The sequence below is a fragment of the Nesoenas mayeri genome, assembly GCF_963082525.1.
Source record: "Nesoenas mayeri genome assembly, chromosome: 8".
NCBI lineage: Eukaryota > Metazoa > Chordata > Aves > Columbiformes > Columbidae > Nesoenas > Nesoenas mayeri.
Genome location: NC_137554.1, coordinates 27,224,335 through 27,251,803, shown reverse-complemented (window position 1 = coordinate 27,251,803; position 27,469 = coordinate 27,224,335). Strand labels below are relative to the sequence as shown.

The window sequence follows — 27,469 nt, the reverse complement described above, 5'->3', positions numbered from 1 at the left end:
AGCAGTGAATGTGCGCTCTCAGCCACAAATCAAGCAAGCTTTAAAAAAAAAAAAGAGAGAGAGACTCAATCAAGGCAATAATGGCCTCCACTTCACAATCAGACAAGTGCTTCTACTTCAGAAATCCTGCCATTTATGGCTGATTGCTAACCCTGGCCTCATTTCTAATCTAAAGGGCGAGTAATAATTTGGAAAAGGAATTATAACAACTTCCCAACCATTTGGTAAATCGTTATTATTTTAAAGGGGTGTTGGGAGGCTGTTGCTGTGTGTCAGGTATTTTTTTCCTGCTGCGGCTCTGCCACTTCCACCACCCCGGCTCTCACTGCTGTCATGCCAGAAGGACAGTCATGTACAGTGAACATATATAAGAAAGAAAATCCCAAAGCAGTGCTCAGGTGGCAGGGATGCGGTGGGTTAAACTCCTGTGCAGGCACACGGGAGGTGCGGGGGCTCCTCCTTGGTTGAGCAGCGGTTCCCCATGGAGAGGGGCCCCCCATGGAGAGGGGCTCCCCACAGAGGGACCACCGCACACCCTCTGAGTCCAGAGGCTGTACAGCCTGATGGGGCTGACACTTTCCTGGTGTCACCCCACCTGTACTACCTTCTTGTAGGCAGCGTGGTGAGAGACAATATTTATCACTTAACTGATCACTTATCTTGATGGGAAATGCAAGTTATATCAGTCTGGAACCCCAAGACCTTAATTGCATTTATTTCACTTGTTTTCCCATTTCAAGCTTGCAGAACTGCATATGTAAATATGTCAATATTTATGTAAATATTTCTTTAACCATCTTCTGCAAGTCTGCTGTGATTTTCACATATGCATTTTCTAGGGAGAAAACACTGAATCAGAGCATTTAGTCGGTGAATCTGGGGAGTGGCACCATGCACAGGGTTTGCCTGGTGCCTCTGTTCTAAATGACAAAGCGTTTAAAAACAGATGCAGTGTGACGCAGAGAGAAAAAAAAAAGAGGGGGCCCTGTGCACAGCTTCACCTGGGTTAGGTAATCCTGTTGAAACCGTGATTGTGTTTTGATAATAGCAGGCATTTGTGATCAAATTCTCCTTATTTTAGTGAACCGAGGACAAAACGGGATGCCATCACTTCCCTCAGGAGTGTGATATATTTTATGAACGAGATGATTGATATGTTTTGGAGGATGGCAACATTTCATTCACCGACTTGAGAGACAAACGCAACAACAGCTTTAATGCAGCATTATGTGCCTTATCTCTGGTTTGTGTTGGGAAGATATCTGTTGACACAGTTATTTAAGTCTGTATTTTAAATATTGTTTGGAGAGAGAGTGATTCAAAAATTTTCTGTGACCCGGTGAAATCTGAACTACTTATTGCAAGGCAGAAAGTATAATGCTTCAATCAAAATAACAGCTTGGAATGCATTTTATTAAATGGAGTTCATTTAATATTGCCCCAGAGTGCTGTGGATTTGCAAGCACATTCTTGAATTTTAAATTTCATATCTAGGTAATAGGAGTGAGGGGAAAGCGGTCATTCGTAACATTGCACACTTCGGGCAGGTTCTGATCCCCCACCATCCCTGCGTGTATCTTTCAGGAGTGGCAGGTCCCTGGGTCTGGTCTGTCATTCCGAACTGAAGATGGTGCAGGGAAAACGTATTAATAGATCCTGCACAGAATGCTACATAAAATTCTGCTGTATTTTACTTTCTTATCACTGCTCTATTTCTGCAATATTTCTGACGTGGGTGTGCTTTCAGTGGGAGAAAACAAAACCTAGTTCAGTCTCAGTGCAATCGAAGAAAATTCTGTCTAAATGATGCTACTGAAGGATGCAAAATAGTGGAAAAAAAGTAGATTACATGCATAAACTCTGGGCGCATTTCACTTGTAAATGTTCCTTGATTTTTGTTAGCAATGTTATGGAAAAAAAAAAAAAGGCAGATTATAAAAGAGCAGTATTGTCGACTTAACATTGGTATAGAATTGATCATGGAAAGTGAAAACTTCTTAGAAAGCAATGGGATCCATTTACATCTCTGTTACTGGAAAATCGTGGTAATTCCAAGGAAAACAGTTTTTTCCAGTCCAGCTGTTCAATATTTCAGGAATTTCAATGGCTTCTACCGCCAGAACGCAGCAAATCGCAAGAACCCGTTTTTCTCTTCCCAGGGTGAGTGAGCAGGTCGGGCAGAGCGGCCCCGAGCGCCAGGCGGGCAGCGCTGGGCTGCGGGATCGCTGTGTCTGCGATAGCTGCTGTACCGGCGATAGTCTCTGTATCTGCGATAGCTGCGGCATTGGCGATAGTCGCTGTATCTGCGATAGCTGCTGTGTGGCCGATCATCCCCGTCCCTACCGGGAGCGTTTCCAGCCCCGCGGACGGGCCGGTGATCTCGCGGGTCTGTGGCTCCGCGGGCCGGGCCAGGAAAGGGACGGGACATGGCGACATCAAACCCCCTCCGTGGGGAATGACCCCAGAGGATTTCAGTGGGATACACCGAATGCAGAACGTGCGGGTTTATGCAGATGTCAGCGAGTTACAGATGCCGGCAGCCTCAGCTGGAAGTTCCAGGATCACTAATGAACCGGGTTACGGACATTTCTAGTATCAAAATCACAAGCACCGTCAGCCCGACACTTCACATTTTCTGAGGCTGCCGGCGCATTTCACGTACTGCGGACAAATGTTATTGCTGGAATTCCTAATATACCAACACCGCAGTCCTGCCCGCTGATGTCGCTGCGTTCCCTGAGGGTCAGAGGGGCTTTAGCCGGGGTGTCAGCCCGGGGGAGCGACGGGGCCGGGGGTGAGTGGGAGAGACGGGGAAGGGACGGGAAGGGGCCTCCGCGGGTACAGGCGGGGGGAATCCTGCAGGGTCTCTCGGAGGGTCTCTTTGAGGGGAGTCCCGCAGGGTCTCTCCGGAGGATTCCGCAGGATCTCTCCGGGGGGTCCTGCAGGGTCTCTCCAGGTGGGGGTCCCGCAGGGTGTCTCCGGGGGTCCTGCAGGTCCCTGCTTGGGGGGCTCTGCAGCCAGCCGCGCTCTCACGCTCCGTCCCCCCAGCCCGTGTTCCCGGTTCGTGCCCCTGCCCGCCCAACAGCCCCCGTACTGCAACAAAAAACCCGAAACGAACCACCAGAAAGTGTTGAAAACTTAGGAGTGACTAAAGGAACAGAACAAACATCTGTGAACCTGCACTGTACACATTATTGCATTTCCCGTATAATGTTAAAATGCTGTAAAATTGTACTTAAACGGTGCTTATTTAGAGAAATGAAAAATCCCGTTCTTTTACACTTATAAACTGTCACACGCTGTCCGCTCAGGTTGTTTCTGACCCCTTTCACTACCTGAAAACCCTTCAAGAGAGGCTGATTTCAGTTCCGCCGCCCCGGCCGCACCGCACTCGTCCCTGCAGCGTGGGGATGCGGAGCAGCAACAACCGGCAGGTTCGGTCCCGGGGGGGCTGCCGGCCAGGCTGCCAGCGGGCAGGGAGATCGCACAGGTAAACAGGCAAATGGTCGACTTTTAGGAGTCTTCTTCAAAATATCTAATTACAGTAACTATAAAACTTGATTACAGTGTTATTTGAGGAAAGGAATTATGCTATTTTTGATAAAAAATCTATTGGTTTTGAGAAAAACATTTTGCAGAAAGAGAAAATGAGAACAGAATAAGATTTGTGGTTTTTGTTTGTTTTTGTTTTGTGGGTTTTTTTAGGGGGGATTATTTGTGTTCCCCCCCCCCCCCAAATTGACCAAAGCATTATATCTGTTTAGTTACCATAGACAAACTGCACCAGAGAGCAGAATAAAAGCTTATGTAAATTTCTCTATGGAATTCGGCTATTGTTCTCTGTTTTTTAAAAGGAGCTGAAGATACCCTGTTCTTGATGTCCAGGTATAATAGTTACCTGCTGTTGTCACACCAGAGCTGTCAGGTTTAATACAATAATTCTTACAGGCTTTCTCTTGGTGTAAAGAAATTAAGCAGGCAGCAAGGAAAACTTAGGCATGTAATTATCTATTTTTTAAAAATACTCAAATTGCCTTTCAAAGTTTCTTTTAAAAATGCACAGTGTGCTGCACCGGTGTTATTTTCAGCTGTTGGTAGATCAGAAGTTAAGCATTCTCCTTCATATCACATTATGTGAGGTATTGTAAAGTAACTCTGTATTTTCAGTAAACAAATTATCAAAGACCTTCTAAAACTCTAGTGTGTGAGATATTTAATAGCATAAAGTTATTTTTAAAAATTGAGACTAAATTTTATACAATCACATGCTATTAAAGGCACACTCAGGCAAATTCAAGTAAAGCATTAATAGGGGTGATGGCTGAGAACCGATACCCAACCTGTCCTGAGAGTTTCACCTGGTGTGAAATTGCGATTCCCACTGCAGGCTGATGCTATGACTTTGTGGTCCTTGTCAAGTACCGACATCTCAGAGGAAGAAGCCTTTTCAAGCAAATACTTGTGCTTGTGACACTTGTGATTTCCATGTAAAGAACTGTCTTGGGCATCAGTGCAGTGACTCACAGGCTGAAGTGCCTCTGGACGCTGGTTTGAGCACAACTGGCTGAGGTTTGGCTCTGATCTGGGGGTTGCAAAGTGATTTTCTGGTATGGATGCTGAATGTTTTGGGTGAAAAAGATCATCAGAGTGAATGGATACCTCTGTCTCCACAGAAACAGATGACTGCAAAGTGAATGAACCTGGAATTTTAAATGTTCTGATATGCTAACATAGCAAAAGCAAATATGAAAATTGGGCTGAAAATACGCTTTCATTAATTGAGTGGCTAAGCACACATACTAATGGTAAAGATTTGCCAATTTTAGGACTGTAGTTGCTTATCAGTAATTTTTTCTTGTGCAGAACCCCAGAACCACCTTTCCAAAGGCTGCTGCCTCGTGTTGCCTGCAGCTGAACAGTGCAATTAAAGTGGAACAGGATTTGTTACAGGAGCTGGAAATAAAACACAGCTTGACACAGTTCATCTCAAAGGAACTTGTGAAACTTGGGTGAGGCTGGGAGAAGCACGGTGAGGAAGAGAAGCATGTCCCAGTGAGGCTGCAGAACCAAGAAAGAACCTCAACATCACCCTCTGGAACCTTGTGGGGGTTAAAAAATCAGAAAAACCTTGTAAAAACTGTTCAAAATTTTAAGCACTGAAGTAACATGTTTCCCTAATCTTTCACTGAGAATCATGCCACTGTTTATTTTTCTTGTTGTAGGGTCTCGGGTGGGTTTTTTTGTTTGGTTTTTTTAACTGTACGAGGCCCCTGACAGTCTTCAATAATTGGAGTTAACAGGTATAAAGTAACAAGTTGGCAATAGTTAAGATAACCTCTCTAGGTCAAGACTATCAAAAAGTCTTCCTGAATTTGGCATAATTTTTAAGAGGAACATGGGATCATATCACACATCAGTCCCTGACAAACAGTATTACTAAGAATGTAAATCCTGTACATGCTGTTACATACTGTAAAGGTTTGAGCCATTATTGTAGGTTTTGGATTGAATTAAAAAAGAGTAAGAGAAAGAAGAAGAAGAAGAGAAAGAAAAAGAAAAAGAAAGAGAAAAAGAAAAAGAAAAAGAAAAAGAAAAAGAAAAAGAAAAAGAAAAAGAAAAAGAAAAAGAAAAAAAAAAGAAAAAGAAAGAAAAAGAAAAAAGGAGCTTCCCCAAAATGCTGTAGTTGCACTGAGCACCAGGAAAGAGCCTCCCTGTCCATAGCCCCCAGCTCTGCCTGTGAACACACCCCGGGGTCCTGGTTTATCCCCCAAAGCGGTACCCATGACCCCTTGCCCACCTCACACAGACACACTGGCGGCTGTGGGTGCTCAGGAGTTATTGACTTTCTCCGAATGCTGGGACAGGACTCCTCTGTCTGAAAACATGAACTGTGAGCCGAGGTTGTAGCCTGATCTGTTTCTTCACATCTCTGCACTTGCAGCTCTGAATTTTATCTTCCTGCCTGTGGTACAAGTTCACAGCACTATCAGTTGTTTGGAACCCGCTGATGGTCATTAACCATCGCTGCTAATGGACCAGAGCCAGGCCTTGTTAGGACTGCCCTAAATGCAGAAGATGGTTCAGATTGTTCATCTTTTAAAAGAAACAACTGTCCCTCCGCAGGCAGGAGCTGCCCACGGGCAGCGAGGAGGGACCTGCAGGACGTGGGACAGGGGCAGGGATGGGGACAGCTGGCTTTGCCAGCATGTCTGTGTCCCTGTGGGATCCCTCTGCCTCTCCATGCTGATGCAGAAGTTGCTGTTGTGGATGGAAGATTTGGGGCTCCATCTCAGTTAACAGAAATGTGGTTGTGCCTTGGAGACAAGGGTCTGAGGAATCCTTTGGTTGTGAAGGCTTGAGGCTACCCCCCGAGGGTGGCTCACTGTGTGTGGCAGAAGCCTCAGCCCTGTCCCCAAGGAGCTGCGGTCACCACAGTCGCCATGGGGACCCTTGGTGCTCCCACCGCTGCGCCTGTGGCTGCCTGAGCCGCGGGACCCCATCCTGGCCCCGCACCCCGCTGCATCCCCATGCCATAGGAAGGACACAGCAGAGCTGCTGGTTGCACGGGCAGCCCAGGGCAGCAGCTTCATCCGGCACCGCCGTCACTTCCTCGCGAGGGCAGACCCACGCCGGCCTCCCACTCGTGCCATAACCAGGTGCCGCGATCCTTCAAGCCACCAGGAACAGGATGAAAGCAACATCCCAGACTGCTCAGGCTGTAAGTCAGTAACATGAACAAGCAACACAAAAGGCTCAGGTTTATTTTTTTTGGCATGGCTACTACTGAAAACACAGCCTAACACATCTTTCAGAATCTATTTAAAGCCCCCCATTACTTTCCCCTTTGGCTGCCACCTAGCGTGTCAAATTTTTACAGTGGAATTAAAATGTACCCAAGATATAGGCTTATGTAATGGAAACAATGACCCGTGTGAACTGGAGTTACTGTTCCAAATAAACCATTTCCTTCAGTCAGGGTCTTGTGTGGTGTGAGCCATCACTCAGACCTAGAGGGAAGTGCTCAGAATTCATTGTTGCTAAGGTTTACAAATCCACCATTTTTCTGAAAAATACATGAGTATGGAGTGACTTTTTCCATGGTGCAATACGGGAATGCACAAATGATCACAGTTGTACATTTTTTATTGCATGCCAGTGGTCCTTGGCCTGGTAGAACAAATGCTGCTGCGGAGCTGGGCTGACCTGCCCAGCACTGGGAGCAACGTGAGTGCTGCCCACACCGAACTGAGCAAGAGCTGGTGGAAAGGTGCAAACAAATAACACACAGAACACACCAATACAGCGGGGCTGGAGCCTGACACAGCAAACCGCAGCAGAGCGGCACCAGCTGTGTGCCCACTGGGATCCTGGCCGCTCCAGGCTGGAGATGCACAGAGCAGGACGAGCTGCTGCTCCTCTGTCCAGCCTCACACCAGACACTGCTCCTCAGCTGACTCCGTGGCTTTGTGTTGTTTGAAGGGGCCATCAACACTGCTGCACACTGCTTTCTGGAGTTCCTACAGGGATTAAAAACCTCCAAGGATAACAACACAGCTTTTGGTTTCTCGGGTCTACAAAATATCAGAGGGCCTAAATCCAGCATTTGGAAGTGAAATGCTGCCATGGAGAACATGGCCAAAGGCTGCAGCAAACCAGTTATTTCTGTGGTAACTGACGGAGTAAAAGATTGTTAATTCAACAGTGCTGTTAAAAAAAATTCCAAAACATCCTAAAGTTTTGTTCTCTGTGCTTCTGTGGCATTAAACATGTTCACAGTTCTATTCAATTACCTTTTTTTTCTGGTAAGGGTCCATGAGAGTGTTACTACTTACAGCAGTATTTATATCTCTTACAAAGAGCATTACAATTATTATTCCGTTTGCAACTTGCTTTCAAACGCTTAGTCTGCTATCGTGATTTCAGCAAAAATATCCAGACTGCTGTCTGCACCATCCTGCGGCTCTGATTCTGCGTTGTGATCTTCTGGAGAGGTGCGCACACCTTGCTCTTGGATGGTCTTTCTCTTTCTTCTGTGAACGTACACGGAGCGATTCTTCCCCGTCTTCTGGGAGGACGAGCTGTTTGCACTGACGGCAGCATTCAAAGCTGACTCTAAGCGTTCGTAGAACCTACAAAGAAACAATTGTGTAGTTATTATTTTTGTAGGTGTGCTCAGGATCTGCAAAACTACTCTGACAAACTACTGCTTTTGTAATACAATCCAAAGGTGTTAAGAGAAGAAAATCCTTGCTAACATTGAGATGTTCTAGCCACTTCTGGAAGAAAAATGAGAAATACCAGCATGCGTCCTTGTGGATGCCATGTCACTTCTCTCTGTAATGCTCACGTTAGAAAGCAATTAGGGGGATATACTCATGTGCCATTAAGACCCTGTTAACCTTACAGAAACCATAAAATGGTATCAGGTTAAATGTCCGATAAAATATGGTATTAATGGTCAGATGAACTGTTACTACTAGCAATTGCTGTTAAAAACAAGAAAGATTTTGGAAAGAAACTGATCTCAGTACATGTTGGTGTCTCTGATCCCCTTGGGCTCCTCAGCCCAGTCTGTTCTCCAGCTGGAGATGCATGTAAACACCCACCACCCTCAGAAACCATCAGGTTTGGACACTACACAGAGCATTTAGTGAAGTAAAGTCTGTGCTGCAACCTGAATACTTCTGAAATGGTTACTGTGTTAGAATAACAAATGCTGCTATAATATCATTAGAAAAAGAAACTCTACTCAGTAACGAAGACAGTCTGCAAACTCATGTTGTTTATAGGTTTTTGCTTAAATAGTTCATAGTCTGCAGACCTCAAAAAGTAATTGAAATTGTATTTGTATTTTAGACTATGGAGGCGTCCTATGCCTTTTTCACTTTTGGATTTAGATGTCATGAACGGGATTGATGTAATCTAACAAACCTGTTAATCCTCTTGATGTTTTCTTCCATTTTCTGATTAGCTACATTTATCAGAAATTCAATATATTCTTCAGAGACCATCAACTTCCCCTTGTGGCACAATGGAACTTCTAAGCAATGAGTGCTCCGGACAGCCTGCAAACACACACAGAATGATTTATCTACAGTAAAGATTTTTGGTTTATGAAGGTTATTTAAATAATATGGGAATTCGTTACAGGAAAAAAACAAACACACACTTATCCACACAATTGGTTAGTTTGCTGTCAGCTAAAGCAGAAAGGTATTTCTTTGCTACAGCATGCCCTGTGATAGCTGTCGATCATAGTACAATTCAGATTTGGCTTGTAAAAAAAACGGGGTTAAGAGTAACAATATGATCTTGATACATTCCTTACAGGTAAGCAGAAAAGTTCTTACCATCATGATTTTTCCTCCTCTGCCGACTGTAATACCAGAGTTCCTGAACCCAGAATCGACAGCCACCGAATGCTGCAGAACAAATAAATGTCTTAAACGGGTCTTACACGCTTTTACAGCAAGAAATAATTATGGATGGATTGCAATGCAGCTTATCATCTCAGTCTTGCAAAAAACTTATTTGAAACCATCTCCCCAAATTAATGCAATAACAATTTTAAAATGATCAAACCCACACAGTATCACAAATGGTGGTTGGTTTTCAAAGCACCACAGTTGCTCTCCATTATCGGATCCCAGCCCATGGGGTCAGACAGGACATTAATGTCCCTCTGACCATGATGTGTTTTATCTGCAGAGCTGGCCCCCAGGCAGCACTTCGATAGCCAGCAGTGCTATAAAAGCAGCTCATCAAGTCTCCTGCATTAATGAAGGAACGACGGCACCAGGCGTTGCTCTCTGAGCTGCTCTGGAAGCAGGAGGTGAAGGAGGGGAAGGTACTTTCACTGCGGACTGGGCACCAAACCAGCGCTCCTGGCCACGCTGCAGAAGGTCTGCCTGCTGCAGCTCCAACACCCAGCTATAGCTGAGGAATCCCGCTTTCTAAAACGTAAAGCAAAATCTCTGCTAATGTGAAAGCTGTTTTCTTCATCAGCTTACTTTTTCTACCCTGATTATTAAACATACAGCACACTTGGGACTATTCTCAAGTGCTAAAGCTTACTCGGGAGCCAATACTTTTACTGTTCCAGCAAGGCACAGAACAGCACTGTGACGTGGTTACTAATGGACATTTACCAGAAGCTGAGCATCTTGCAGCTCTTGACATTGCACATGAAGAACAAACGGTTCAAACTTGAGCACAACGTCACCAGTGGCTTTCTCCAGTGCTGTCATCTGGAAAACACACCAAAATGTTTACATTAATACTGCTAGTGCACACAAGAAAAAAAGGAGAAAAATAAAATAATAGCTAGTCAGTGTGTGAAACAAGCATTAAAAGTGCAGCAAATGAGTTCCAAGCAATCAGGTTTGTTCGGCTGCTTTTGATTTTTTCATTGCTCATAATACATAGGAATTCTGTTGATTCCCACGACTCTGTTTGCTAAACTGATGTGGTTTGATAGAAATTCCTTGCAAACCTGAAAAAGTGCACTCCCCTGTTTATTTCTTTGTGCATTCAAACGCACCTGTACAGTCCATGCAGCATGGAACAGGACTGCTGTGCTGCCAGCACAACAAGCTTCAGAATTTTTTTTCCCCCTAAACTGTCCTTTAAAATCAAAGGCATTTAGTTTCTGAAGTACATTCCTCAACTTCAGAAAACTTCCTGAGGTTCAGCAGATTAAATTCATGGCCTAAGATCCTCGACCATATTTTAATCCCAGTTTAAGTAATAACGCAGAGCCTACTGTATGAGAGTTATAGAGATAAAATATTCAGAGCTTGAAATTAGAGGCATAAACACACAAGACAAGAAAAAATAAAAGTAACTTCATAATTATAAAATTCAATAAAAGACCTTCAGAGACCTGCCAGCAGACTGAGATGCTAGCGGCAATTCTTCCTGCGCTTGTGGAGTGCAGATAGCCAACGTTCTGTATGGCTGTTACCATTTATCTGCTTTTCTACACTATTTTTATACAGGAAATCTTAAGGGCTGATATGACTCTCTTCCATGCAGAAAGGTCCCTTCGAAGCAGTTATATTACTTACTTCATTGCACGATTATTTAATCATAAGCAATATTTGCCCACCCTTGTTTGCCTTTGCTTGCTTAATTCACAGTACTAAACCAATTGCTATGTTAACTTGAGAAATTGCAGCTGTTTTCCCAGACTTTGTTGTTTTGTCTAGCCCTTCTGGTCTTCCATGTAAAATGAAAATATTCAAGCAAATCTTCAGGAAATAATCAAATTCACATGCTTTTTATAGACACAATGGCATAAAAGGAAACTGCTGAAGCAACAGTCTCTCAAACACTTAAAAGTATTTAGATGTATTTATGCAGCATCTCCTCTGTAAATGTTCTTATTTAAGTTGAAAGCGGGTCTTTTTGAATGGCTTCGCTTGTAATTTGTGCGCCAGATTTTAAAACATGCCCAAGTAACCACAGCTGTGCCAGGGCTGATGAGGAGCAGGAATGAGGGATGTTGCAGAATGCAGCGCTGTGCAGCGGGTCTGGCGCTTGCATGGGAGAATCGTAAATAAATTACAAAACAAATATACTATGTTCATATTGCTGAGGTTGATGTGCGCATTGAGGTGAAATGATCTGACAGCTGAAAAGCACAACACACAGCATATGACATCCTGACTTCCCTTCTCCTTTCCTAAACACCGCACTAGCAAAGCTTTATCATAAGAGTATAACAGTCTAAAAATTAATCAAAGACATTTTTCTTATACTTGCAATTCATGCATTAAAAAAATGCAGTCTATCTATAAAGGGAATAGGAAAAATCAAACAATTTCCTCTCATAAATCGGTAATAACCTGCTGTGTCCTGCTCAGCCTGAAACTTGCTGATGGAAATTTCCACAAGCTCCGCTTTGCTAGAACACATACTAATGAAAGCAAATAGTTTGGAGATTTTTTGTTTGTGCATGTCTGTGAATGTCTACATAGGGTAAAATGAAATATGAACTGAATGAGAGAATTTTTACCTTGTAACTGCTATTGGGGACAGACAAAGCAGAGAGATGCACACAGAGCAGACTGTTTTGAAAGCATACAGCCCCCATTATTGTTTTATTTAATTGCAGGGGACTTTCAGATACTAAATTAAAAATGCAGTAGAAGAGACTCGCTGTTACAGTAGTTCCAGGTGTAAACAAAAGGCTGTTAACACGGCAAACTGGGCTCAAGACAGTTTTAAACTCAAGACAGTGTTTTTATCTCAAGACAGCTGTAAGGAAAGGGCTTTGAGAAAAATAAAATAAGAATCACTGTATCTTAGACTTTCAGAAATTATTATTTGAAAGACAGTCTTCTGCTGCAGAAGCAATAGAAATTCTTGATTTCTTGCTAAGGTATTGTGACTGCGTGACTCCAGACAGTAAGAAAGTATCCCAGTTTCGTATTAGCTGCATTTGCAACTATACATGGAACTTGGTATTAAGCTCAAAAGCATTCTCTTCAAAGGAGGTCTTAAGAATTTATTAGAATAGAACATGTAGAGAAATTTTGAAATTACAGTGTCAATGCATCTCAGTAACAGGAATATAAAGACTTTTTGGGTTTTTTATTTTCCATGAGGTGTTTCCCATGGCATGTGGCACACTGCACTGAACAAGTACAAAAGCCCTACAGCGTTGTCCTCTTACCACGTCGCCCTTGTCACAGGTCTCGTGTGTCACCAGGAGCCACGTGCAGTTCTGCTTCTGGATCCCGGCGTCCTGGGAAAGGGAGAAACGGTTAAGGCGGCACCGAGACCGCGCGGACCGATCCCGGTCCTGCAGGGGCAATCACGCCGCTGTTAGAAAAGCACGTTTTCAAAAGTACACAGACACATTTACAGCACGGCGGTTCGGACCCGGCTGATCCCCGTTACACCGCAGACACCGCCGGGCCGGGCGGGACCCTGTACCGCACTCACCGCAGCGCTGCCCTGCGCCAGCACGATGCGGCCCGCGCAGGAGCTGGTGGTGCAGAACCGGGCCCGCCCGTTCAGCAGCCGCACCACGGGGACGGCTCGCTCGTCCAGGCCGCCCCTCCGGCTGCCGTCCGGCCGCGCCAGCCGCTGCGCCTTGTGCCGCTCGAACGCCGCCATCGCCGGCCGCGGGAACCCGACGGGAGCCGCCGCGGACAAACCTCCGCACGCGAAGGCCGAGGGCGGAGCGCAGGGCGCCCTTTGTCCCGCCCGCCCCCGGCTGCTCGGCCGTGGCCGCTGTCCGGGGCAGGAGCTGCAGAGGTACGCGGTGCGCGGGGGGCTCCCCGCGGGCTCCGGGACCCGGTCCCACCCCAGGCAACGGGACGGGCCGCTGCGGAGCGGGGAGGAGGGGCTGGCGGCAGGACCGCGCTGCCCGTGCCTGCCGCCCCCGGTGTGCGGGGCTGCGCTCCGCGGGCCGAGCGGACACGGGCCCGCTGCTTCGGACCTTCCAGGCCAGCGGGATCGCGGGACCTCCAGTGGCGGCTGCGGGGCTGGCGGGGCGTGTCCGGACCAGAGGGGCGTGTCCGGGCGGGGCGTGTCCGGGGCGGGGCCAGGGGGCGTGCCCGCCGGTGCTGCGGGCGGTGTTTCCGGCCGGCACGCCCCGTTTCCCCACCGCTGGGCCCCGCTGAGCTGTGACCGGCTGTCCCTCCGTAGCAGTCGGTGAGTCCCCCGGGAGACGGTCAGGCCAGGCCCGTCTCAGCCGGCCGTGCCTGCTGGCGGCGGGGCGCTGGGCTCCGCTTACCGGCCGCTGCTCTGAGGCGGGAGGCCCGGAGCAGTCGTGGCTGCCCTACCGGGGCTGCCCTGCCCGCGGTCCCTTGGGCTGCCGGGGCTCGCAGCCGCCCGCCGTGTGTCCGGCAGTTCAGCCCCGACCGGCCCCCCAACCCCTCTCCGCCTGCCCTGGCTGCCGCCCCCTCTGTCCGCGGAGCTGCTCCTGCGGGGTGCGGGTGTCCGAGGGACCCCGGGCTCGGAGGGGCTGGTCGCGGCCTCTCCGCCCGCTCTGCCCGCTCCCCCCGGGCGCTTCCGGGGCCCGGACGCGGTTCCGCCCTGAAACCCGGCCCGGCCGCTGTCCCGGGGCTCCCCCGCCGCAGGACAGCTCGCATCGCCTCCACCTCACCATTGCACCAGAATATTACAGGAGATTGTCAATGTTTTTCCCCAAAGTGCTGTCCATTTCCGCATATGTGATAGCAGTGCAGCGTTCACAGGAGCTGCTGTAGAAATGCTGCTGCGGATAAATTATTTGCATGTGATTCTCCTAATACGCATAAAGGCCTACAGACGGTAGGGCTAATTTTCTGCCTTTTGCAAGGTTTGGGGAAAAACAAACAAAACTCTCCAAAACAAACCAACCAACCAAACAAATCTCAATAATTCAGTCAGGAGTGAGGTTCTGTTTAATGAGTTGCTTGACAGCTGGTTGTTTGATTTCTTTAGTTTGAATATACAAAATAAATTTTGAAGGCAATGCAATATTATTGTTTTGGTTTTTCTCTGCAGATATTCTGGTTGCTATGGCAGCCACAAGAAATGTGATGAGAGCCATCAGAGTTTTTGAATTTGGTGGCCCTGAAGTGCTTAAACTCCAGTCAGATGTTGTAATTCCTGATCTAAAAGGAAATCAGGTATAAAGAAGTTCTGTGAGCTGAAATAGTGATATTGCATGATAATAGAAACACTTGGAACAGAATTAAGAATACAAACCAAAACTTTTCATCTTCAATATGTAGTTTTTGATCAGTGTGTACTACCTGAGACATCACATTTTACAACTACGGGCTTTTTGCTGTTATTTGGGCTACATATTCCATGTAAAGGATTTTCTGGAAGCAGCTTCAGTTCAACGCTGAATTTTTGCAGATTCTGTTTAAGAATTTAGTTAAAATGCCGCGATAGTGTGCTGTGAGTTCAAGTTCTAAATCTTTTAAGTTATTACTTAAGAAGCATCTTTTCCTTTAGGTGTTAATTAAGGTCCACGCCTGCGGGGTGAATCCCGTGGAGACATACATTCGCTCTGGAAGCTATGCTAGAAAACCGGCCTTACCCTACACCCCAGGCACAGACGTGGCTGGTATCATCGAGGGCGTTGGGAAGCACGTCACTGCGTTCAAGGTATTTATACATTGGGTTTGATTCACTGGTGTTTGTTGGCTCCTCTCTGTGTGTTTGCCACGCTCCTGTTCCTGGTGTTCCTGCTCATAATTACGTTATCTGTTTGGGGTGAGTGCACTTAGGTTTACCTAGATTTTCTCAGGGAGAAAGTGGACAGGAGAAGAAGGTTGTTGGTTTGCTAAAAGATAACTGTGAAATTATTTAGTTTTTAAATCTAAATTGTTCCTTAAATTTAAATTGTTCCTTTCAAGTCACTAGACTGTTGGGTTTAGACAAACATAAAAATGGTAGTTACAATTGTGTTGGAAATACCTGTCTCGGAATTTTTGTACGTGTTGTGGGAGAAATGAGAGATTGTTGCTAATAGCAAGAATCAGCGCCCAGTGAATGGAATTTGTTAGTGTTCAGGTTCATTAAGGCTAATATTAATGAGACAGTAGGTTTGTGTGTTACACCGGAGAGCAGAGGTTATAATTATGACACTTATATCTAAATATATGAAATTATGTGGTTTGTGTTGCATTGATTGCATGTATTAGCATTTATAAAAATCTTCTCTGTGACAAATATAACTGGTTATTTTTAATGAGAGCAGTTAGAAATAGCCTAAACTTCCCTGGACTGGTTCTTAATGTATATTATGGAAAAACTAAGGGAGATGATGAATTTCTGTACTTTCTTTCCCTCTTTTCTAGAAAGGTGACAGGGTTTTTACCACAGGCACGATCTCTGGAGGATATGCAGAATACACCCTTGCTGCCGCTGACAGAGTCTTTCCTCTGTCGGATAAACTGGACTTCAGGCAGGGAGCGGCGATTGGAATACCTTACTGCACTGCTTATCGCGCCCTGTTCCAAAAGTAAGCTACCAAATCTAAGTCTGTGCATTTTGCCTTTGAATATTTAAAATATTGAAGCCCATATTTTCATTGTCTTGTAAAGTGGGGGGAGATCAATGAGTGGGAAATGTTGAAAACACTTCAGTTAAATTTGTTATGCTGATGGAATTGTCAGGTAATTGTTACCTAGAAGTCAGTGGCTGTATTTTCCTGTTTAGTGTTTCTTCTGGAAGGAAAGCCTGGAAAGGCTTCTTTGATAAAAATCTTGTAATAAAACGTGTAGCTCTCAGTACTCATTGGTATTTTGGTGAGGACAGGGAACCTGAACTCCCTGCAGCACCACAGCCTGGGTGGGAGAGCTGGGAAATGATCAGAACCACTGTGGTGTGCTTCGGGATCTGTAACGGGCGAGTATCTTGAGCTGAGGTTATACCAGACTGTGACTTGCTGCTAGCTGCGTGCTGACATAATTGCATATTACTTAAATTCATAAATGATACCGTTTGTTTTGCTGCCTTGTTTCCCCAAAGAGGCTGATTATGCCTGTTTAGCCATAATGTAAATTGGAAATAATAGTGTGTGTAAAATGAAATTTGATGTCAGTATCTGCAGTCTGATGCTTGGTGATGAGGTTCTGCAATCATGATGCCAATATTTTGTGTTTCTCCGTTCAGAGGACGTGCCAAGGCAGGAGAGAGTGTGCTGGTGCACGGCGCGAGTGGGGGAGTAAGTATTGGAGAGGGCAAGTGATAGAAATGCTGCTCTCTGTCACTGCATCTGCTTTTGTCCATGATGTCATTCATAGTCACATTTATATCAATCAGTGGATTATCAAAATCAAGTTTTTATTTCTGACACCTTAGGGTACTTTTTTCTTAGAACAAACCCTGTTATTCCAAATAACTATGAAACTGCATGAGTGATTGCGTAAGGCCACTAACAGAGTGTGACATAATAAACACATTTCTGCTGTCGATATTGGCCCAGCAGCTTTATAACTGGCCTTTCCTGAGATAAAACTAATAGCAGAAAGCTGGAAGTTACAAATATGCACGAGTTGTTCTTAGCTCTGTATCTTTAAGATCCAAATCACTTATTATGGCTTAAAAAAAAAGTTTCAGTGTCAACTTTTTAACTGGATAAGTTCCAAGTTGCTGGTACAATATCTAAAATTTAAAATACTAAGAAAGAAAGAGTAAAAATACTTTATTTTTTTTCCCTCAGGTGGGAATAGCAGCATGTCAGATTGCCAGAGCCTATGGTTTGAAGGTTCTGGGCACAGCAGGAACTGAGGAAGGGATGAACCTGATTCTGAGAAGTGGCGCTCACCAAGCATTTAATCACAGAGAAGCTAATTACATTGATAAAATTAAGGTAAGCATGTATCAGGGCTAGGTGACGCAGTATGTATTTTTCTTGCTAACAAAATGTGAATAGTTTTTTGCAGAAGTTTTTAAAGTAGTTTTCTGTAGGAGCAGTAGTGTCATGCCTGTTCATCCCTACCCAGCATTTCCAGACTGGCTGAGCTGAGCTTTCCTCACAGGCAGTGGCGTTTACAAACTCTCGCATTCCACCAAATTCCAGTATGGCAGCATATCACAATTCAGCACATCAAAATATGCTGAAATTAAATTTCTTAGCTGTCAGCCTTAGTAAAAGGCCACATTTTAAGATCTAAGCAGTAAACAGTAAAAGGTATGTTATCTGTAGCTTATGAACCAGGTGGTACCCAGGGAGTGATCTGAATACCACGTTGTGTCCTGTTAGGAATGCACCGGGATGGAAGGAGTGGATATAATCATAGAAATGCTCTCCAACATCAACCTTGCTGCCGACCTGCAGCTGCTGGCCTGTGCAGGAAGGGTCATGGTGAGGATTTTCGTCAGTGGCTTTATTCTGTGCATTTAGAATGCAATTCTACAGTTCTAACTGGAACTGTCTTTGTGACAGGTTGTGGGCTGTCGTGGTCCTGTTGAGATAAACCCAAGAGACACCATGAGCAAAGAATCGAGCATCATTGGAGTTAATCTGTTTCTTGCAACTGAGGTGAGAAACATTTTTATTTTACAGAATGTTTTGTTGGCTTATTCCAACACCTCTCTACTTCCAGTTACAATTGTTTGTAGGGATGAAAGCGTAATTTCATTGCAAATAACTTGTTTGTTCATTCCTTTATGTTTTGATTTAATCTCAGGACATCATAAAATACATTTGGGTTGTGAAATTCAGTTTAACGCTTGCTTAAATAGTCGATAGTTTTCTAGAATGCAAAGGCCTTGTGGTAAATGCTGTCTTTATTATGTGCAGGAGGAGAGACAGGAATGTGCAGCGGCACTCCTTGATGGCATAGCAGCGGGCTGGCTGAAACCCAGCGTGGGCTCCGAGTATCCGCTGGAGAGAGTCGTTAAGGCTCACGAAGACATTATTAATTGCAGCGGTGCCCGAGGAAAGATGGTGCTCCTTCCATAAAGTCTTTTTCCATTGATTTTGTAGCTATTCTAGCTGCACCTTCACTTATGTGATTCATTGAGTGTAGGTAACAGCAAATTCTAGCGTACATTAATTACATTAACTGATTAACAATCTGTTTTCTTTTTGTAATAAGCAGAGTTGTGCATACTTTAATTTTTGTAGCTTTTTTGGCTGATGTGGGAAGAATGAATTTTCTCTGGTGTGGCCTTGGGAGCAGGAGAAGCTGATACCTGAGATCAAATTTGGTATTGTGCTCTATGTGGAGTTGTATTGAGGCCACTGTACGCCATGCAAAATTAAGTTCACTTTATAAGCAAATACACAAATGTGTAAAACTAACCATGTGCATTAACTAGGGATCTGTAAATTCTTTAGCCACAAAATTTGTCCTATTCATCTTTTGTCACCTTATTTACTTGGAATAAAAGCTTTTACTGCCAAAGTAGTTGACTCTTCAGTGCAAAAGATGGCCAGAGAATGTCAAATAGAGCTACTATGCAGCAGAGACAGTTTCATCTTGCTGTGCCTGACCTGGTGTCTGAGCTGGAATGTCCCGGTTAAGCCAGATGGACTGTAACTCTGAGCACTGGTGTTTGCTGATTTGCAGCCACTCATGTTGGCAGAAGCAGCTGGTGCTATGATGCTAAATAGACAGGTAGTGAGGAGTTCTGTTCTTCCTGGGACTGATATTACACCTGGATCCCTGGCTGGAATGAGGAGAAGAGGCTGTGCTGCTTCCGTGGGTGCTGTGAATTTGTTAGTTCATTCATTAATGTGTGTGCATTGTTGTCTTGTTCCAAATACAATCCAGTTAAGGAAAGACAATTTCTTTGACGTGTTGACTTTGTACACCCAAAATACTATTTGCTATTACAGGCACTTCTGTTTAATGATATAATTCTCTAATGAGCAGAGAAGTTATCACTTGTAGAAAAGTTTTCTCAGCTTCAAGGATGAGGTTTTCTGTTCCTTTGTGGAAAAGTCAGTCCTTATTAAACAAACTTTTTAGAAGTATTTTTGGCTGTGCAGGTTACTTGCTTTTTAACATTTGGTGTGGATTCATATGGAGCCCTACTGTCGTAAATCAGCACGTGTTCTCTGAGTCGGTGTACAGTTTCCTCAGGTGGTAACTTCATCTACCATTTTCGAAGTTGTGATGTTTTTCTGAACAGGCATTCATTTCTACTGATGTTTTGCTTAATCTCAAGTAAGAAAATAATTGGTAAAATCTTTTGAAATGTCTGGATTTCTCTTGTTTGTGACCCCTTGTTAAAATACTAAGATAAGAGAGGGCCCCACAATCTCTCTTTATAAACCTCTTGATCAGATTTTAACATTTTGTTTTAGTGGTTAATTGACCACGATCGTTGTGTGTGTGGTTGGGAGAAATCAAATCCTGACACTCTGCTTGTCTCTAGACTCTGAAATCAATTAATTATTTTACCTGCATGTCCTCTGGGAACAGTTGCCTTCCTTCGGAAAACTGGATACTGTTCACGTTGAACTGTTGCTGACATTCGACTGTTGTTATTGTGTTTGGCAGATGTGTTTAAAACATACAAAAACCCTATGCCTGATCTCTATGTTGGGTTTTGTTGTTGTTTGCTTGTTTTTTAAATCAGACTAGTTGAAATTGAAATATTTTTCAAGCTTGTAGACATGTTAGAATATAAATACTAGATGTACTAAAAGAAGTGGCAGCAAATTCTCACCTTCTTTCCACAGAAGGCGTTGCAGGTGGTAGCGTTTGTCACCTGTAAGATCCTTCTTGCCAGTGACTTGTCCTTGAAGCAGACCAGGAATAGTTGGATCATTAGAACTGGTGCAGTGCCAGCCTGTTTAAATATGTCTCAGAAAATATCCAGTTACAGTTAACGGTGGATATGATTGTGGAGAGGATGCGCATATACAGAATACACGTTTTCTTTATACATTTTATGTTTTAAAATATTTAATTATTTTTAATTTGGCCTTTGGTCAGAGGGTGTTATATGAATGAGCGGCTTATGATTTCCCAGGACTCCTGTCTTGCTCATTGCTGCATCTGCATCGTAGCTGATGCTCAGTGACGGAATTCAGCGCAGTTCTGCCTGTGTTCACATTGCTGCCAGCAGGGGTTGTGTTTGCGATGGCGTTCCTCACCAGAAGGTGTCAGAGTGGTTCTGTTTTGATGGCAGGCTTCTGGTACAGGGTAACACTGTTCCAAGGACACCGGTGTCCAGAGCAGGGAGAAGCCTCTTGGCTGGGAACCTTCAGCTGCTGTGGCTTGTTCCTTACAGACCTTCTCTGTCAGTTTCTGCCCGTCTTTCAGCTGGATCTGGTCTGTGCAAGATCCAGAGAATCTCTCAGCCTGGAGAGCCCTCAGCTCCACTCCCTTTAGGACACGCTGTCCCCTGGGCAGAGCAGACAAGGCTGGAGGAAGAGGATGAGGATCAGAAAGTTGTTTATTTGTGAGGAACTTGTCCTGATTTAATCGGGGTCTTCCAAAGACGTGGTTCCCACTGGTGTCTGTGTGGTGGTGCCGGGGGTGGTGGAAGGGGACACAGGTCCCACTGTGTGCTGGGAAGGGGACACAGGTCTGACTGTGCTGGGCTGTGCGTGGGCAGGCAGGTTTGGGGGTCAGCATGTGCAGTTGTGCACACGCCGCGGTCTGGGAACTGCTGCTATACTTGATGCTGAGATGGGAAAGCAGCTGCTATTTGTTAATTTCATTGTGCCCCAAATAAACACTGCCTACCCCTTCTAGTAATTAAAAGCACTCCCTCTCTGTTGTAATCGTGTGGTCCCCTGTGTGTTCCTGGCTTCTTCGTGTGCTACGATGTGATACAATAAATTCACAAGACCTTAATTACAGGGTTGGGAAGATAAAAAATAAAGAGGATATTGATGTTCTTGATAATTGTTTCCTTTACAAAAGGCAATTCAATATCAAGTGCAGGTAGATCGTGCCCAGCAGAGCTGGGGCAGTGGAAGTCCTATAGCATTTTGGCTCAAGTGCCTCAGGATGGGCAGGCTGTGCCTGCTGTCCACCGGAGGGTCTGTGCTCTGTGCCTTTTACTGCAGCCCTGGAAGCTCTACCTGGGTGTTTGTGCTTCAGCTGGAACTCAAGTGAAGGAAAAATAGGAGTATTGAAGGGTAATTATGTCTCCTTTGAGTAAATCTGCAGATCACTGAAATGCAAACCTGGACTGGTGATGAAAGAAATGAAGATGGATATTTGAAAGGGTTGCGTGTCCTTTCACCTGCTGCTGTATTTTTAAGCTCATAAGTTTATTTTGGATCAAAGTGCCTTCTCCATACATTTTTTCCTTTTTTCTCCTTTTTCTTGCCTTTCCCCCCCTTTTCTTGCCTTTTCCCCCCTTTTGGTTTTCATTTCCCCCCTCCCCCTTTTATGCCCTTTCCCTCCTCTTTAATTCTTTCCTGTGTTTTCTCCTGTTCTCCCGTTTTTCCGTTCCTGGGGTTTGCTGCAGCCGTGCGGCGGGGCCGTGTCCGTGTCCCGCCTCCAGGGGGCGGTGCCGCGCCGGCAGGAGCGGCCGGCGCCGAACGTGCCCCCGCGCGACTCCAGCGCCGCCGCCCATTGGCGGGGGGACCCCGGCCGCCCCGCCCCCCGTCTCCTAGCAACGCCCGGGACGCGCCGGCAGCGCCAGGTCCGGCAGCGCCAGGTGCGGCAGCGCGGCCGCCGCCATGAGCGGCCCGCCGGGGTGAGTGCGCTGCGCGGGGTGTCTTAGCGGTTCTCGGCCGTCTCGGTCCTGCAATGGCGGTGGCAGGGAGCGAAGTGCCACACACAGCCGGGGAACGCGGGTGGTGGCTGTTCAGGTGCCCGGCCGTGGGGAGCGGTTCCCGGTCGGAGCTCTGGCCCGACCGGTACCGGCCGCGCCGAACCGGGCACGGTGGTCACCGAGCGCGGCCTCCGGTTCCGGGCATCGCCCAATGCTGTTGTCCAACCTCAGAGCTGCGCGTTCTGAGTGTCAGAGCAGCCAAACCTCCCCAAGATAACGTGAATCAATGGTAGGACAAGGGGTAATGGGTTCAAACTGGAACACAGGAGGTTCCACTTAAATTTGAGAAGAAACCTCTCAGTTAGGGTAACAGAGCCTGGAACAGGCTGCCCGGGGGGGTTGTGGAGTCTCCTTCTCTGCAGACATTCAAAACCCACCTGGACACCTTCCTGTGTAACCTCATCTGGGTGTTCCTGCTCTGGCGGGAGGATTGGACTGCATGAGCTTTTGAGGTCCCTTCCAATCCCTGACATTCTGTGATTCTGTGAATGGCAGATCTCCGTGACAAAATCCAGCACATCCCGCTCAGTGGGCGATGCTCTGAGTACAGAAATAACCACACAACCTGCTTATGACCAACAGTGGCACAACCAGAGGCTTTTGGTTCCTGCTCCCTGGTTGTGTTCCAGACTGGAACCTGTAGTGTGATTTATGTAAAAACCTTTGAAAAAGTCTTGTGCATGAAAATCTCTTTTATGAAGCAATATATAGAACTCCAGACAAAATACTTAGAACCTTATTCTTGGGAGATTGTTTCACTCTGGTTACCATGTAAGGCACTTTTGGGCTCTGGATGTTTTTGGGAAGCAATTATGCCATGACTGATGGCATTCACTTCACAGATATTTTGAAGTATTTCTCCAATCTGCATCTGCCACAGAAAACACTGAAAGTTACAGAGCTGTGAGGTACAAAGAATTTGTTGAAGGGATGGGGACAGGCCAGAAAATGGGCTTTTGAATGTACTGTGACATGATCACAGTGAATATTTTGTATAGTACTCTTTCAGACTGATGCTTTTCCCTTGCTGAGTGTTTCTCTAACATGCATTTTTGTCAGTTCCACACTTGTATCTGTTGTAGGGGATTTAGAGGTGACATTTGGATATAGCTCTCAAGTATTAATATCTCTGGAAGAAAACTTGTCAGACATGAACTTCTACTGTTTTGTTGTAGAGTGTGCAGGAGCAGCGGAATAAATGAGAGCAGTGCTCTGCTTTGCTGGAGCTTGTTTCTGGCAGTCCTCAGGTCAGGGAGTTCATGGCATTTCCCTGACAACTTGCTGTTAGGGAAACCCCCCAGAACTTGGAGATTATATGGTCCGTGAAATATTAGATGGAAGGAAGCAAATGAGAAGGAGTTGGATTGAATTTCTCCTCTGGCTCCACGTGTGATTGCCAGGTGATACCATAAGTCAATACTCAGCACAATTGATATAATCTGGTGGTTTCAAATGCACATGCAGACAGTGGATTGAAGAAGTAATGTTCAACAGTTGCTATAGTACCAGTGTTTACAGGGCGAGTTAAATTGTTTGTTTAAAGTTTAATTTATTGTTGGTAGGCTACCTGTGAGATTATTGTGAAAGCCCAGATAAAATTCCTTTAAATCTATGATCCATTTGGGTTTTTGTTTGGTTTTTTTTTTGTTTGTTTGGTGTTTTTTTTTTTTTTTGTTTTTTAAATTGTTCTTTACTTGCGGATGCTTTTGTGTGTGGTAACTCAGCCTACCCATAGACATTTATCTTGAACTGTCCTGTTGAAAGATACATAACAGAGGTACAATGACATTTAAACTGAAAGCCAAAGGAAACAAAAGACATCAATCTCTTGTTGTGTAATTAAAACATATTCTGCTGATAGAGCCTGAAGTTAAGGCTGAACATATTACGCAACATGAACCCAAATGTATACATTTTACAACTGTGAATGGATTTAGAGCATTAAAAACTTAAGCCTGTTGTCACTTAATTTGTTCTGTTTTCCAGAGGGTGAAGTAAGATATGGTTGTGCTAGGAACTATTTGAAAATGTATCTGCTGATTATGGATGTTTCAGTGTTTGTATTTGACTCTCATATCCTGGCCACAGGGGCAGGACCTTGCGGGGACTGCGGCTCTGGGGGTTGCTATCACAGTTTTTCATCAGGAGATAGAAGACACGTGTTTTGTTCACTTTGGGTTGTTCAATGTGTGCATTAAAGCGAATTGACCTGGGAATGGGAGAAGACTTGAGACACTGTGTGTCCCCCCAGGCTCGTCTCTGTCCCTCTCAGTGTCCCCTCTGTGGGGACAGCGGGGCTGGAGGGCACGGGATGTGCTTCACAAACACTTTGGTTTCCTGCAGACTACACCGGCGGTTTATTTAGCTTGAGCAAATCCAGTGCATGGAGTAGATCTGATGATTTTTGGTAAAATGTCCTGTATGTAGAAGAGGGGGAAAAAGAATTATTCTCATCAATGCAAGCTGCATGCCAGATGAACTGCTGCCATATGGTGACAGCCTGCAAAACTGTACTACAGTAACATATGTTTTCTAGCCTAGAAATACCACAGAAGTCATGAATCTTGCCCTGTACAAGTTTTGTGCAGTTGAATTTATGAATATGTTTGTGAGACAAGCATTCTTGGCTGCTTATTTAAATTCTAGAGTCACTGTTGTGTTCAAATAATTGATCCCCAAAACAGAAGGGACAGTTCCGAATCTTGCTGTCATGGCTTAGTTTTCCTGAGTGGTTTGTGTGTTCTGTTGATGTAAAGGCCAAGTGGAGAACTGTTTTTTGAGACAGGCTTTTTTGTTTTGTCAAAAAATATGCTTAAGACCTCACTCCTGTTTTGAACCATTTTCTCCATTAGGATTCAGCCACCTGTCAAATTATTGCTCTTCATGCTGAGCTGCTGTGTCCTACGTAGTCACCTGGTTCCGGTACAGATCTTTGGAGGCAATAAGATGTTACCTTTACATAATCTAATGCGTGTTTATCTGACAAAGTGCTGGACATGATTCATCCAGACAGCGTTTTGTGCAGCAGACTGTTGTCTTTATAATTTAGCTGTAATAATTTTCATCTGTATTGATTTTATTTCAGACTACTGGCAGCCTACAATAGCCTTACAGACAAGCACCTGACTGGATATTTCAGCAATGCCCGGATAAGACGACACCTTCAGAGATCAGGACTGGTGAGATTCAAGAGTTTCCTTTTCTGAGGAAAAAAAATAAAACCATTCTTTGTCTCTTTTAGTATCACACAAGCCCAGCTGCTAGTGGTTCTGTTGTTTATTTATTAGAGGTACATGTTGTCATTGGTAAGAATCTCACCAGCTGGCCCAACAGAAACATGTTGATTCTCTTAGGTTTTTTAAACTGTGAAATCCAAGCATCTTTCACTCTGTTTAAATAGCTTCAGTGTTATTTTTCAAATGTGTTTAATGGAAAATGGAAGGATTCAGTAAAGGTGAACATGCTGCGTGTTTTCAAAATACTGATACACTGGTAGGTGTGACTGTTTAGCACAGGTGTTACAGGTAGGAAGGCAAGTATTTAATTCCTCTCCACTGACCTGAGCAATGACTCATGGAGAGTAAGGCTGAGTCCTCGGCTGTCAGCAAACGGGAGCTGCTCTCCTGCTCTCCTTGCTGGGCTGGTGGGGTCAAAGAAACTATGGTTCTGTGGTAGGAAGGTGAGTCCCAGCACCCTGGCAGGAGCAGAGGTGGTAGCTGACTGGGAAGAGCAGTCATGCTGGGAAATTGCACTCTGTTTAAAAACATGCTTTATTCTGTCTTCTCCTTTTTTTGTACATTATATCTATTTATGGCAGATCTCAAGGACTGGAAGACTAATACCTGAGAAAGAATACCGTCTAAATGCTTTGAGGAGGGATCACCAAAGATATGTACAGGAGTGCCTGGCTCGGGCCATATTCCATAAGGTCCTTGACATGGAGGTAGATGCTTACTGGTGATGCGTGAGCCTCATCAGAATGTACATTAAACCACACCTTCGTTAGGATGTACATTAAACCACACCTTTGTTAGGACGTACATTAAACCACACTGTTGTTACAACTGACCTGGCTCACTTGCTGCACTTTGGCAGTCATCAGATATGGGATCATGTTCACAGGGCTGGTTAGCTTAAAAAAATTCTAATCAAAACAAAATGGTTTGAACATGGTTATGCATTTTATCTGGGTACAAAATTTGGGCATATTCCTGTTACATATCAAGAATGGAGCTGGTCCCTCCAGCTTTACAGATGCTCAGCTGTTCCTTCACCAGGATTAATGCACACAGGTGTGATGCAAATGGGTTGAATCAATAGTATTTTCATAATATGCTCAATGAGGGGCGTGACCAGGGAGCAGGCATGTGATAAGCAGAACAGAAGCAAGTGTTCTAACATTCACTGATATCTCATAATGTCCATTAATGAGATTTCTCTTTATCTTCCTTTGACAGTGTCATCATCAGCTGGAAATAAAAAGGAAACTTGAAAATGCTGCGAGGAAGGAGAGGGTACAGAGAATGAAGGTGAGGCCTGAGTACTGCTGGGTACTGATGGGACACAGCAGTTTTGCCCCGTGTTAAACAACAGCTGTGAGTCAGGCCAGAGATTCACTGAGCCATTCCAGGCTTCTCATTACTGTTGCTATTTTTTTACCTTTTCCATTTCCACTATTCTGTTTTGAAATGAAGAACCAGAACTGGATGAATAATTCAACATACATGTTGCAGTTCTGGTAATTCTAGACACTCTCTGCTTTGCTGCTGAGCACTGAGCTCACATGTTCAGTCGTTTGCCTCTCCACGTGATATTTAGCAGAACAAGCATTTCAGTAATGAAAAGAGCTTTCAGACAGCTGTAGTTGTTTGAGTCATGGCAATACCACAGAAGTCGATGGTTCTTCTCGTCATGAAATCACTTGGACCAAAACTGCTTCCTTCAGCGAGAAGCATAAGGGAGACACCTGCAGATATGTGATCTGCGTCTTTGCCGTGATGCCACGCTGGGACATGGGACCTGCCTGGAATCAGTGCTGTAATTTAATTCCCACCTTAAACATTCAGTGAATCCAGCTGAGTATCTAATCTAAAGGGAAAGGAGAGAGACTTGGACAAGGGAGGGTGAGAAACAGCTATCTATTGCCAGAGGGTGGCAGCCCACGGTGGGGCTTTTGGGAAGAAAAGGTGTGGAGGGACAGCAGTCAGAGCAAGCGAGTGGCAGATGCTCTCAAATTTAAAAAAGAAAGATCTTCAACCAAAGCAAGAAC

General features: G+C 45.0%; 2 protein-coding genes across 3 annotated transcripts; one reads left to right on the top strand and one right to left on the bottom strand.

Annotated features, from left to right (window-relative positions):
- Nucleotides 1–7,883: 7,883 nt before the first annotated feature.
- TYW3 (tRNA-yW synthesizing protein 3 homolog) lies at nucleotides 7,884–13,224 on the bottom strand. The gene is made up of 6 exons (XM_080348724.1): nucleotides 12,949–13,224; nucleotides 12,677–12,748; nucleotides 10,149–10,247; nucleotides 9,351–9,422; nucleotides 8,932–9,065; nucleotides 7,884–8,129 (listed from the first exon to the last, which is right to left on the bottom strand). The coding sequence occupies exons 1-6, from the start codon at nucleotides 13,120–13,122 to the stop codon at nucleotides 7,901–7,903; spliced, it is 780 nt and encodes a 259-aa protein (XP_080204850.1). The 5' UTR covers nucleotides 13,123–13,224; the 3' UTR covers nucleotides 7,884–7,900.
- Nucleotides 13,225–13,543: 319 nt separating this feature from the next.
- On the top strand, nucleotides 13,544–19,679 carry CRYZ (crystallin zeta). Of its 2 annotated transcripts, XM_080348722.1 has the most exons (9): nucleotides 13,544–13,662; nucleotides 14,500–14,624; nucleotides 14,959–15,111; nucleotides 15,807–15,970; nucleotides 16,624–16,675; nucleotides 17,174–17,323; nucleotides 17,717–17,818; nucleotides 17,900–17,995; nucleotides 18,257–19,679. In XM_080348722.1, exons 2-9 carry the CDS (start codon nucleotides 14,514–14,516, stop codon nucleotides 18,416–18,418), a joined length of 990 nt encoding a protein of 329 aa, XP_080204848.1. In that variant the 5' UTR covers nucleotides 13,544–13,662; nucleotides 14,500–14,513; the 3' UTR covers nucleotides 18,419–19,679. The 2 variants fall into 2 exon arrangements, with proteins under 2 accessions (XP_080204848.1, XP_080204849.1); XM_080348723.1 differs by lacking the exon at nucleotides 17,717–17,818.
- The last annotated feature ends 7,790 nt before the right edge of the window (nucleotides 19,680–27,469 follow it).

Coding starts and splice junctions, on each gene's coding strand:
- TYW3 (XM_080348724.1), bottom strand. CDS start 13,122: ATGGCGGCGTTCGAGCGGCACAAGGCGCAGCGGCTGGCGCGGCCGGAC. Junction 9,066..9,350: donor GAGGAGGAAAAATCATGATG/GTAAGAACTTTT, acceptor GTGTGTTTGCAG/GCTGTCCGGAGCACTCATTG. Junction 8,130..8,931: donor AACATCAAGAGGATTAACAG/GTTTGTTAGATT, acceptor GTTTCTTTGTAG/GTTCTACGAACGCTTAGAGT.
- CRYZ (XM_080348722.1), top strand. CDS start 14,514: ATGGCAGCCACAAGAAATGTGATGAGAGCCATCAGAGTTTTTGAATTT. Junction 15,112..15,806: donor AGCACGTCACTGCGTTCAAG/GTATTTATACAT, acceptor CCTCTTTTCTAG/AAAGGTGACAGGGTTTTTAC. Junction 16,676..17,173: donor TGCACGGCGCGAGTGGGGGA/GTAAGTATTGGA, acceptor TTTTTCCCTCAG/GTGGGAATAGCAGCATGTCA.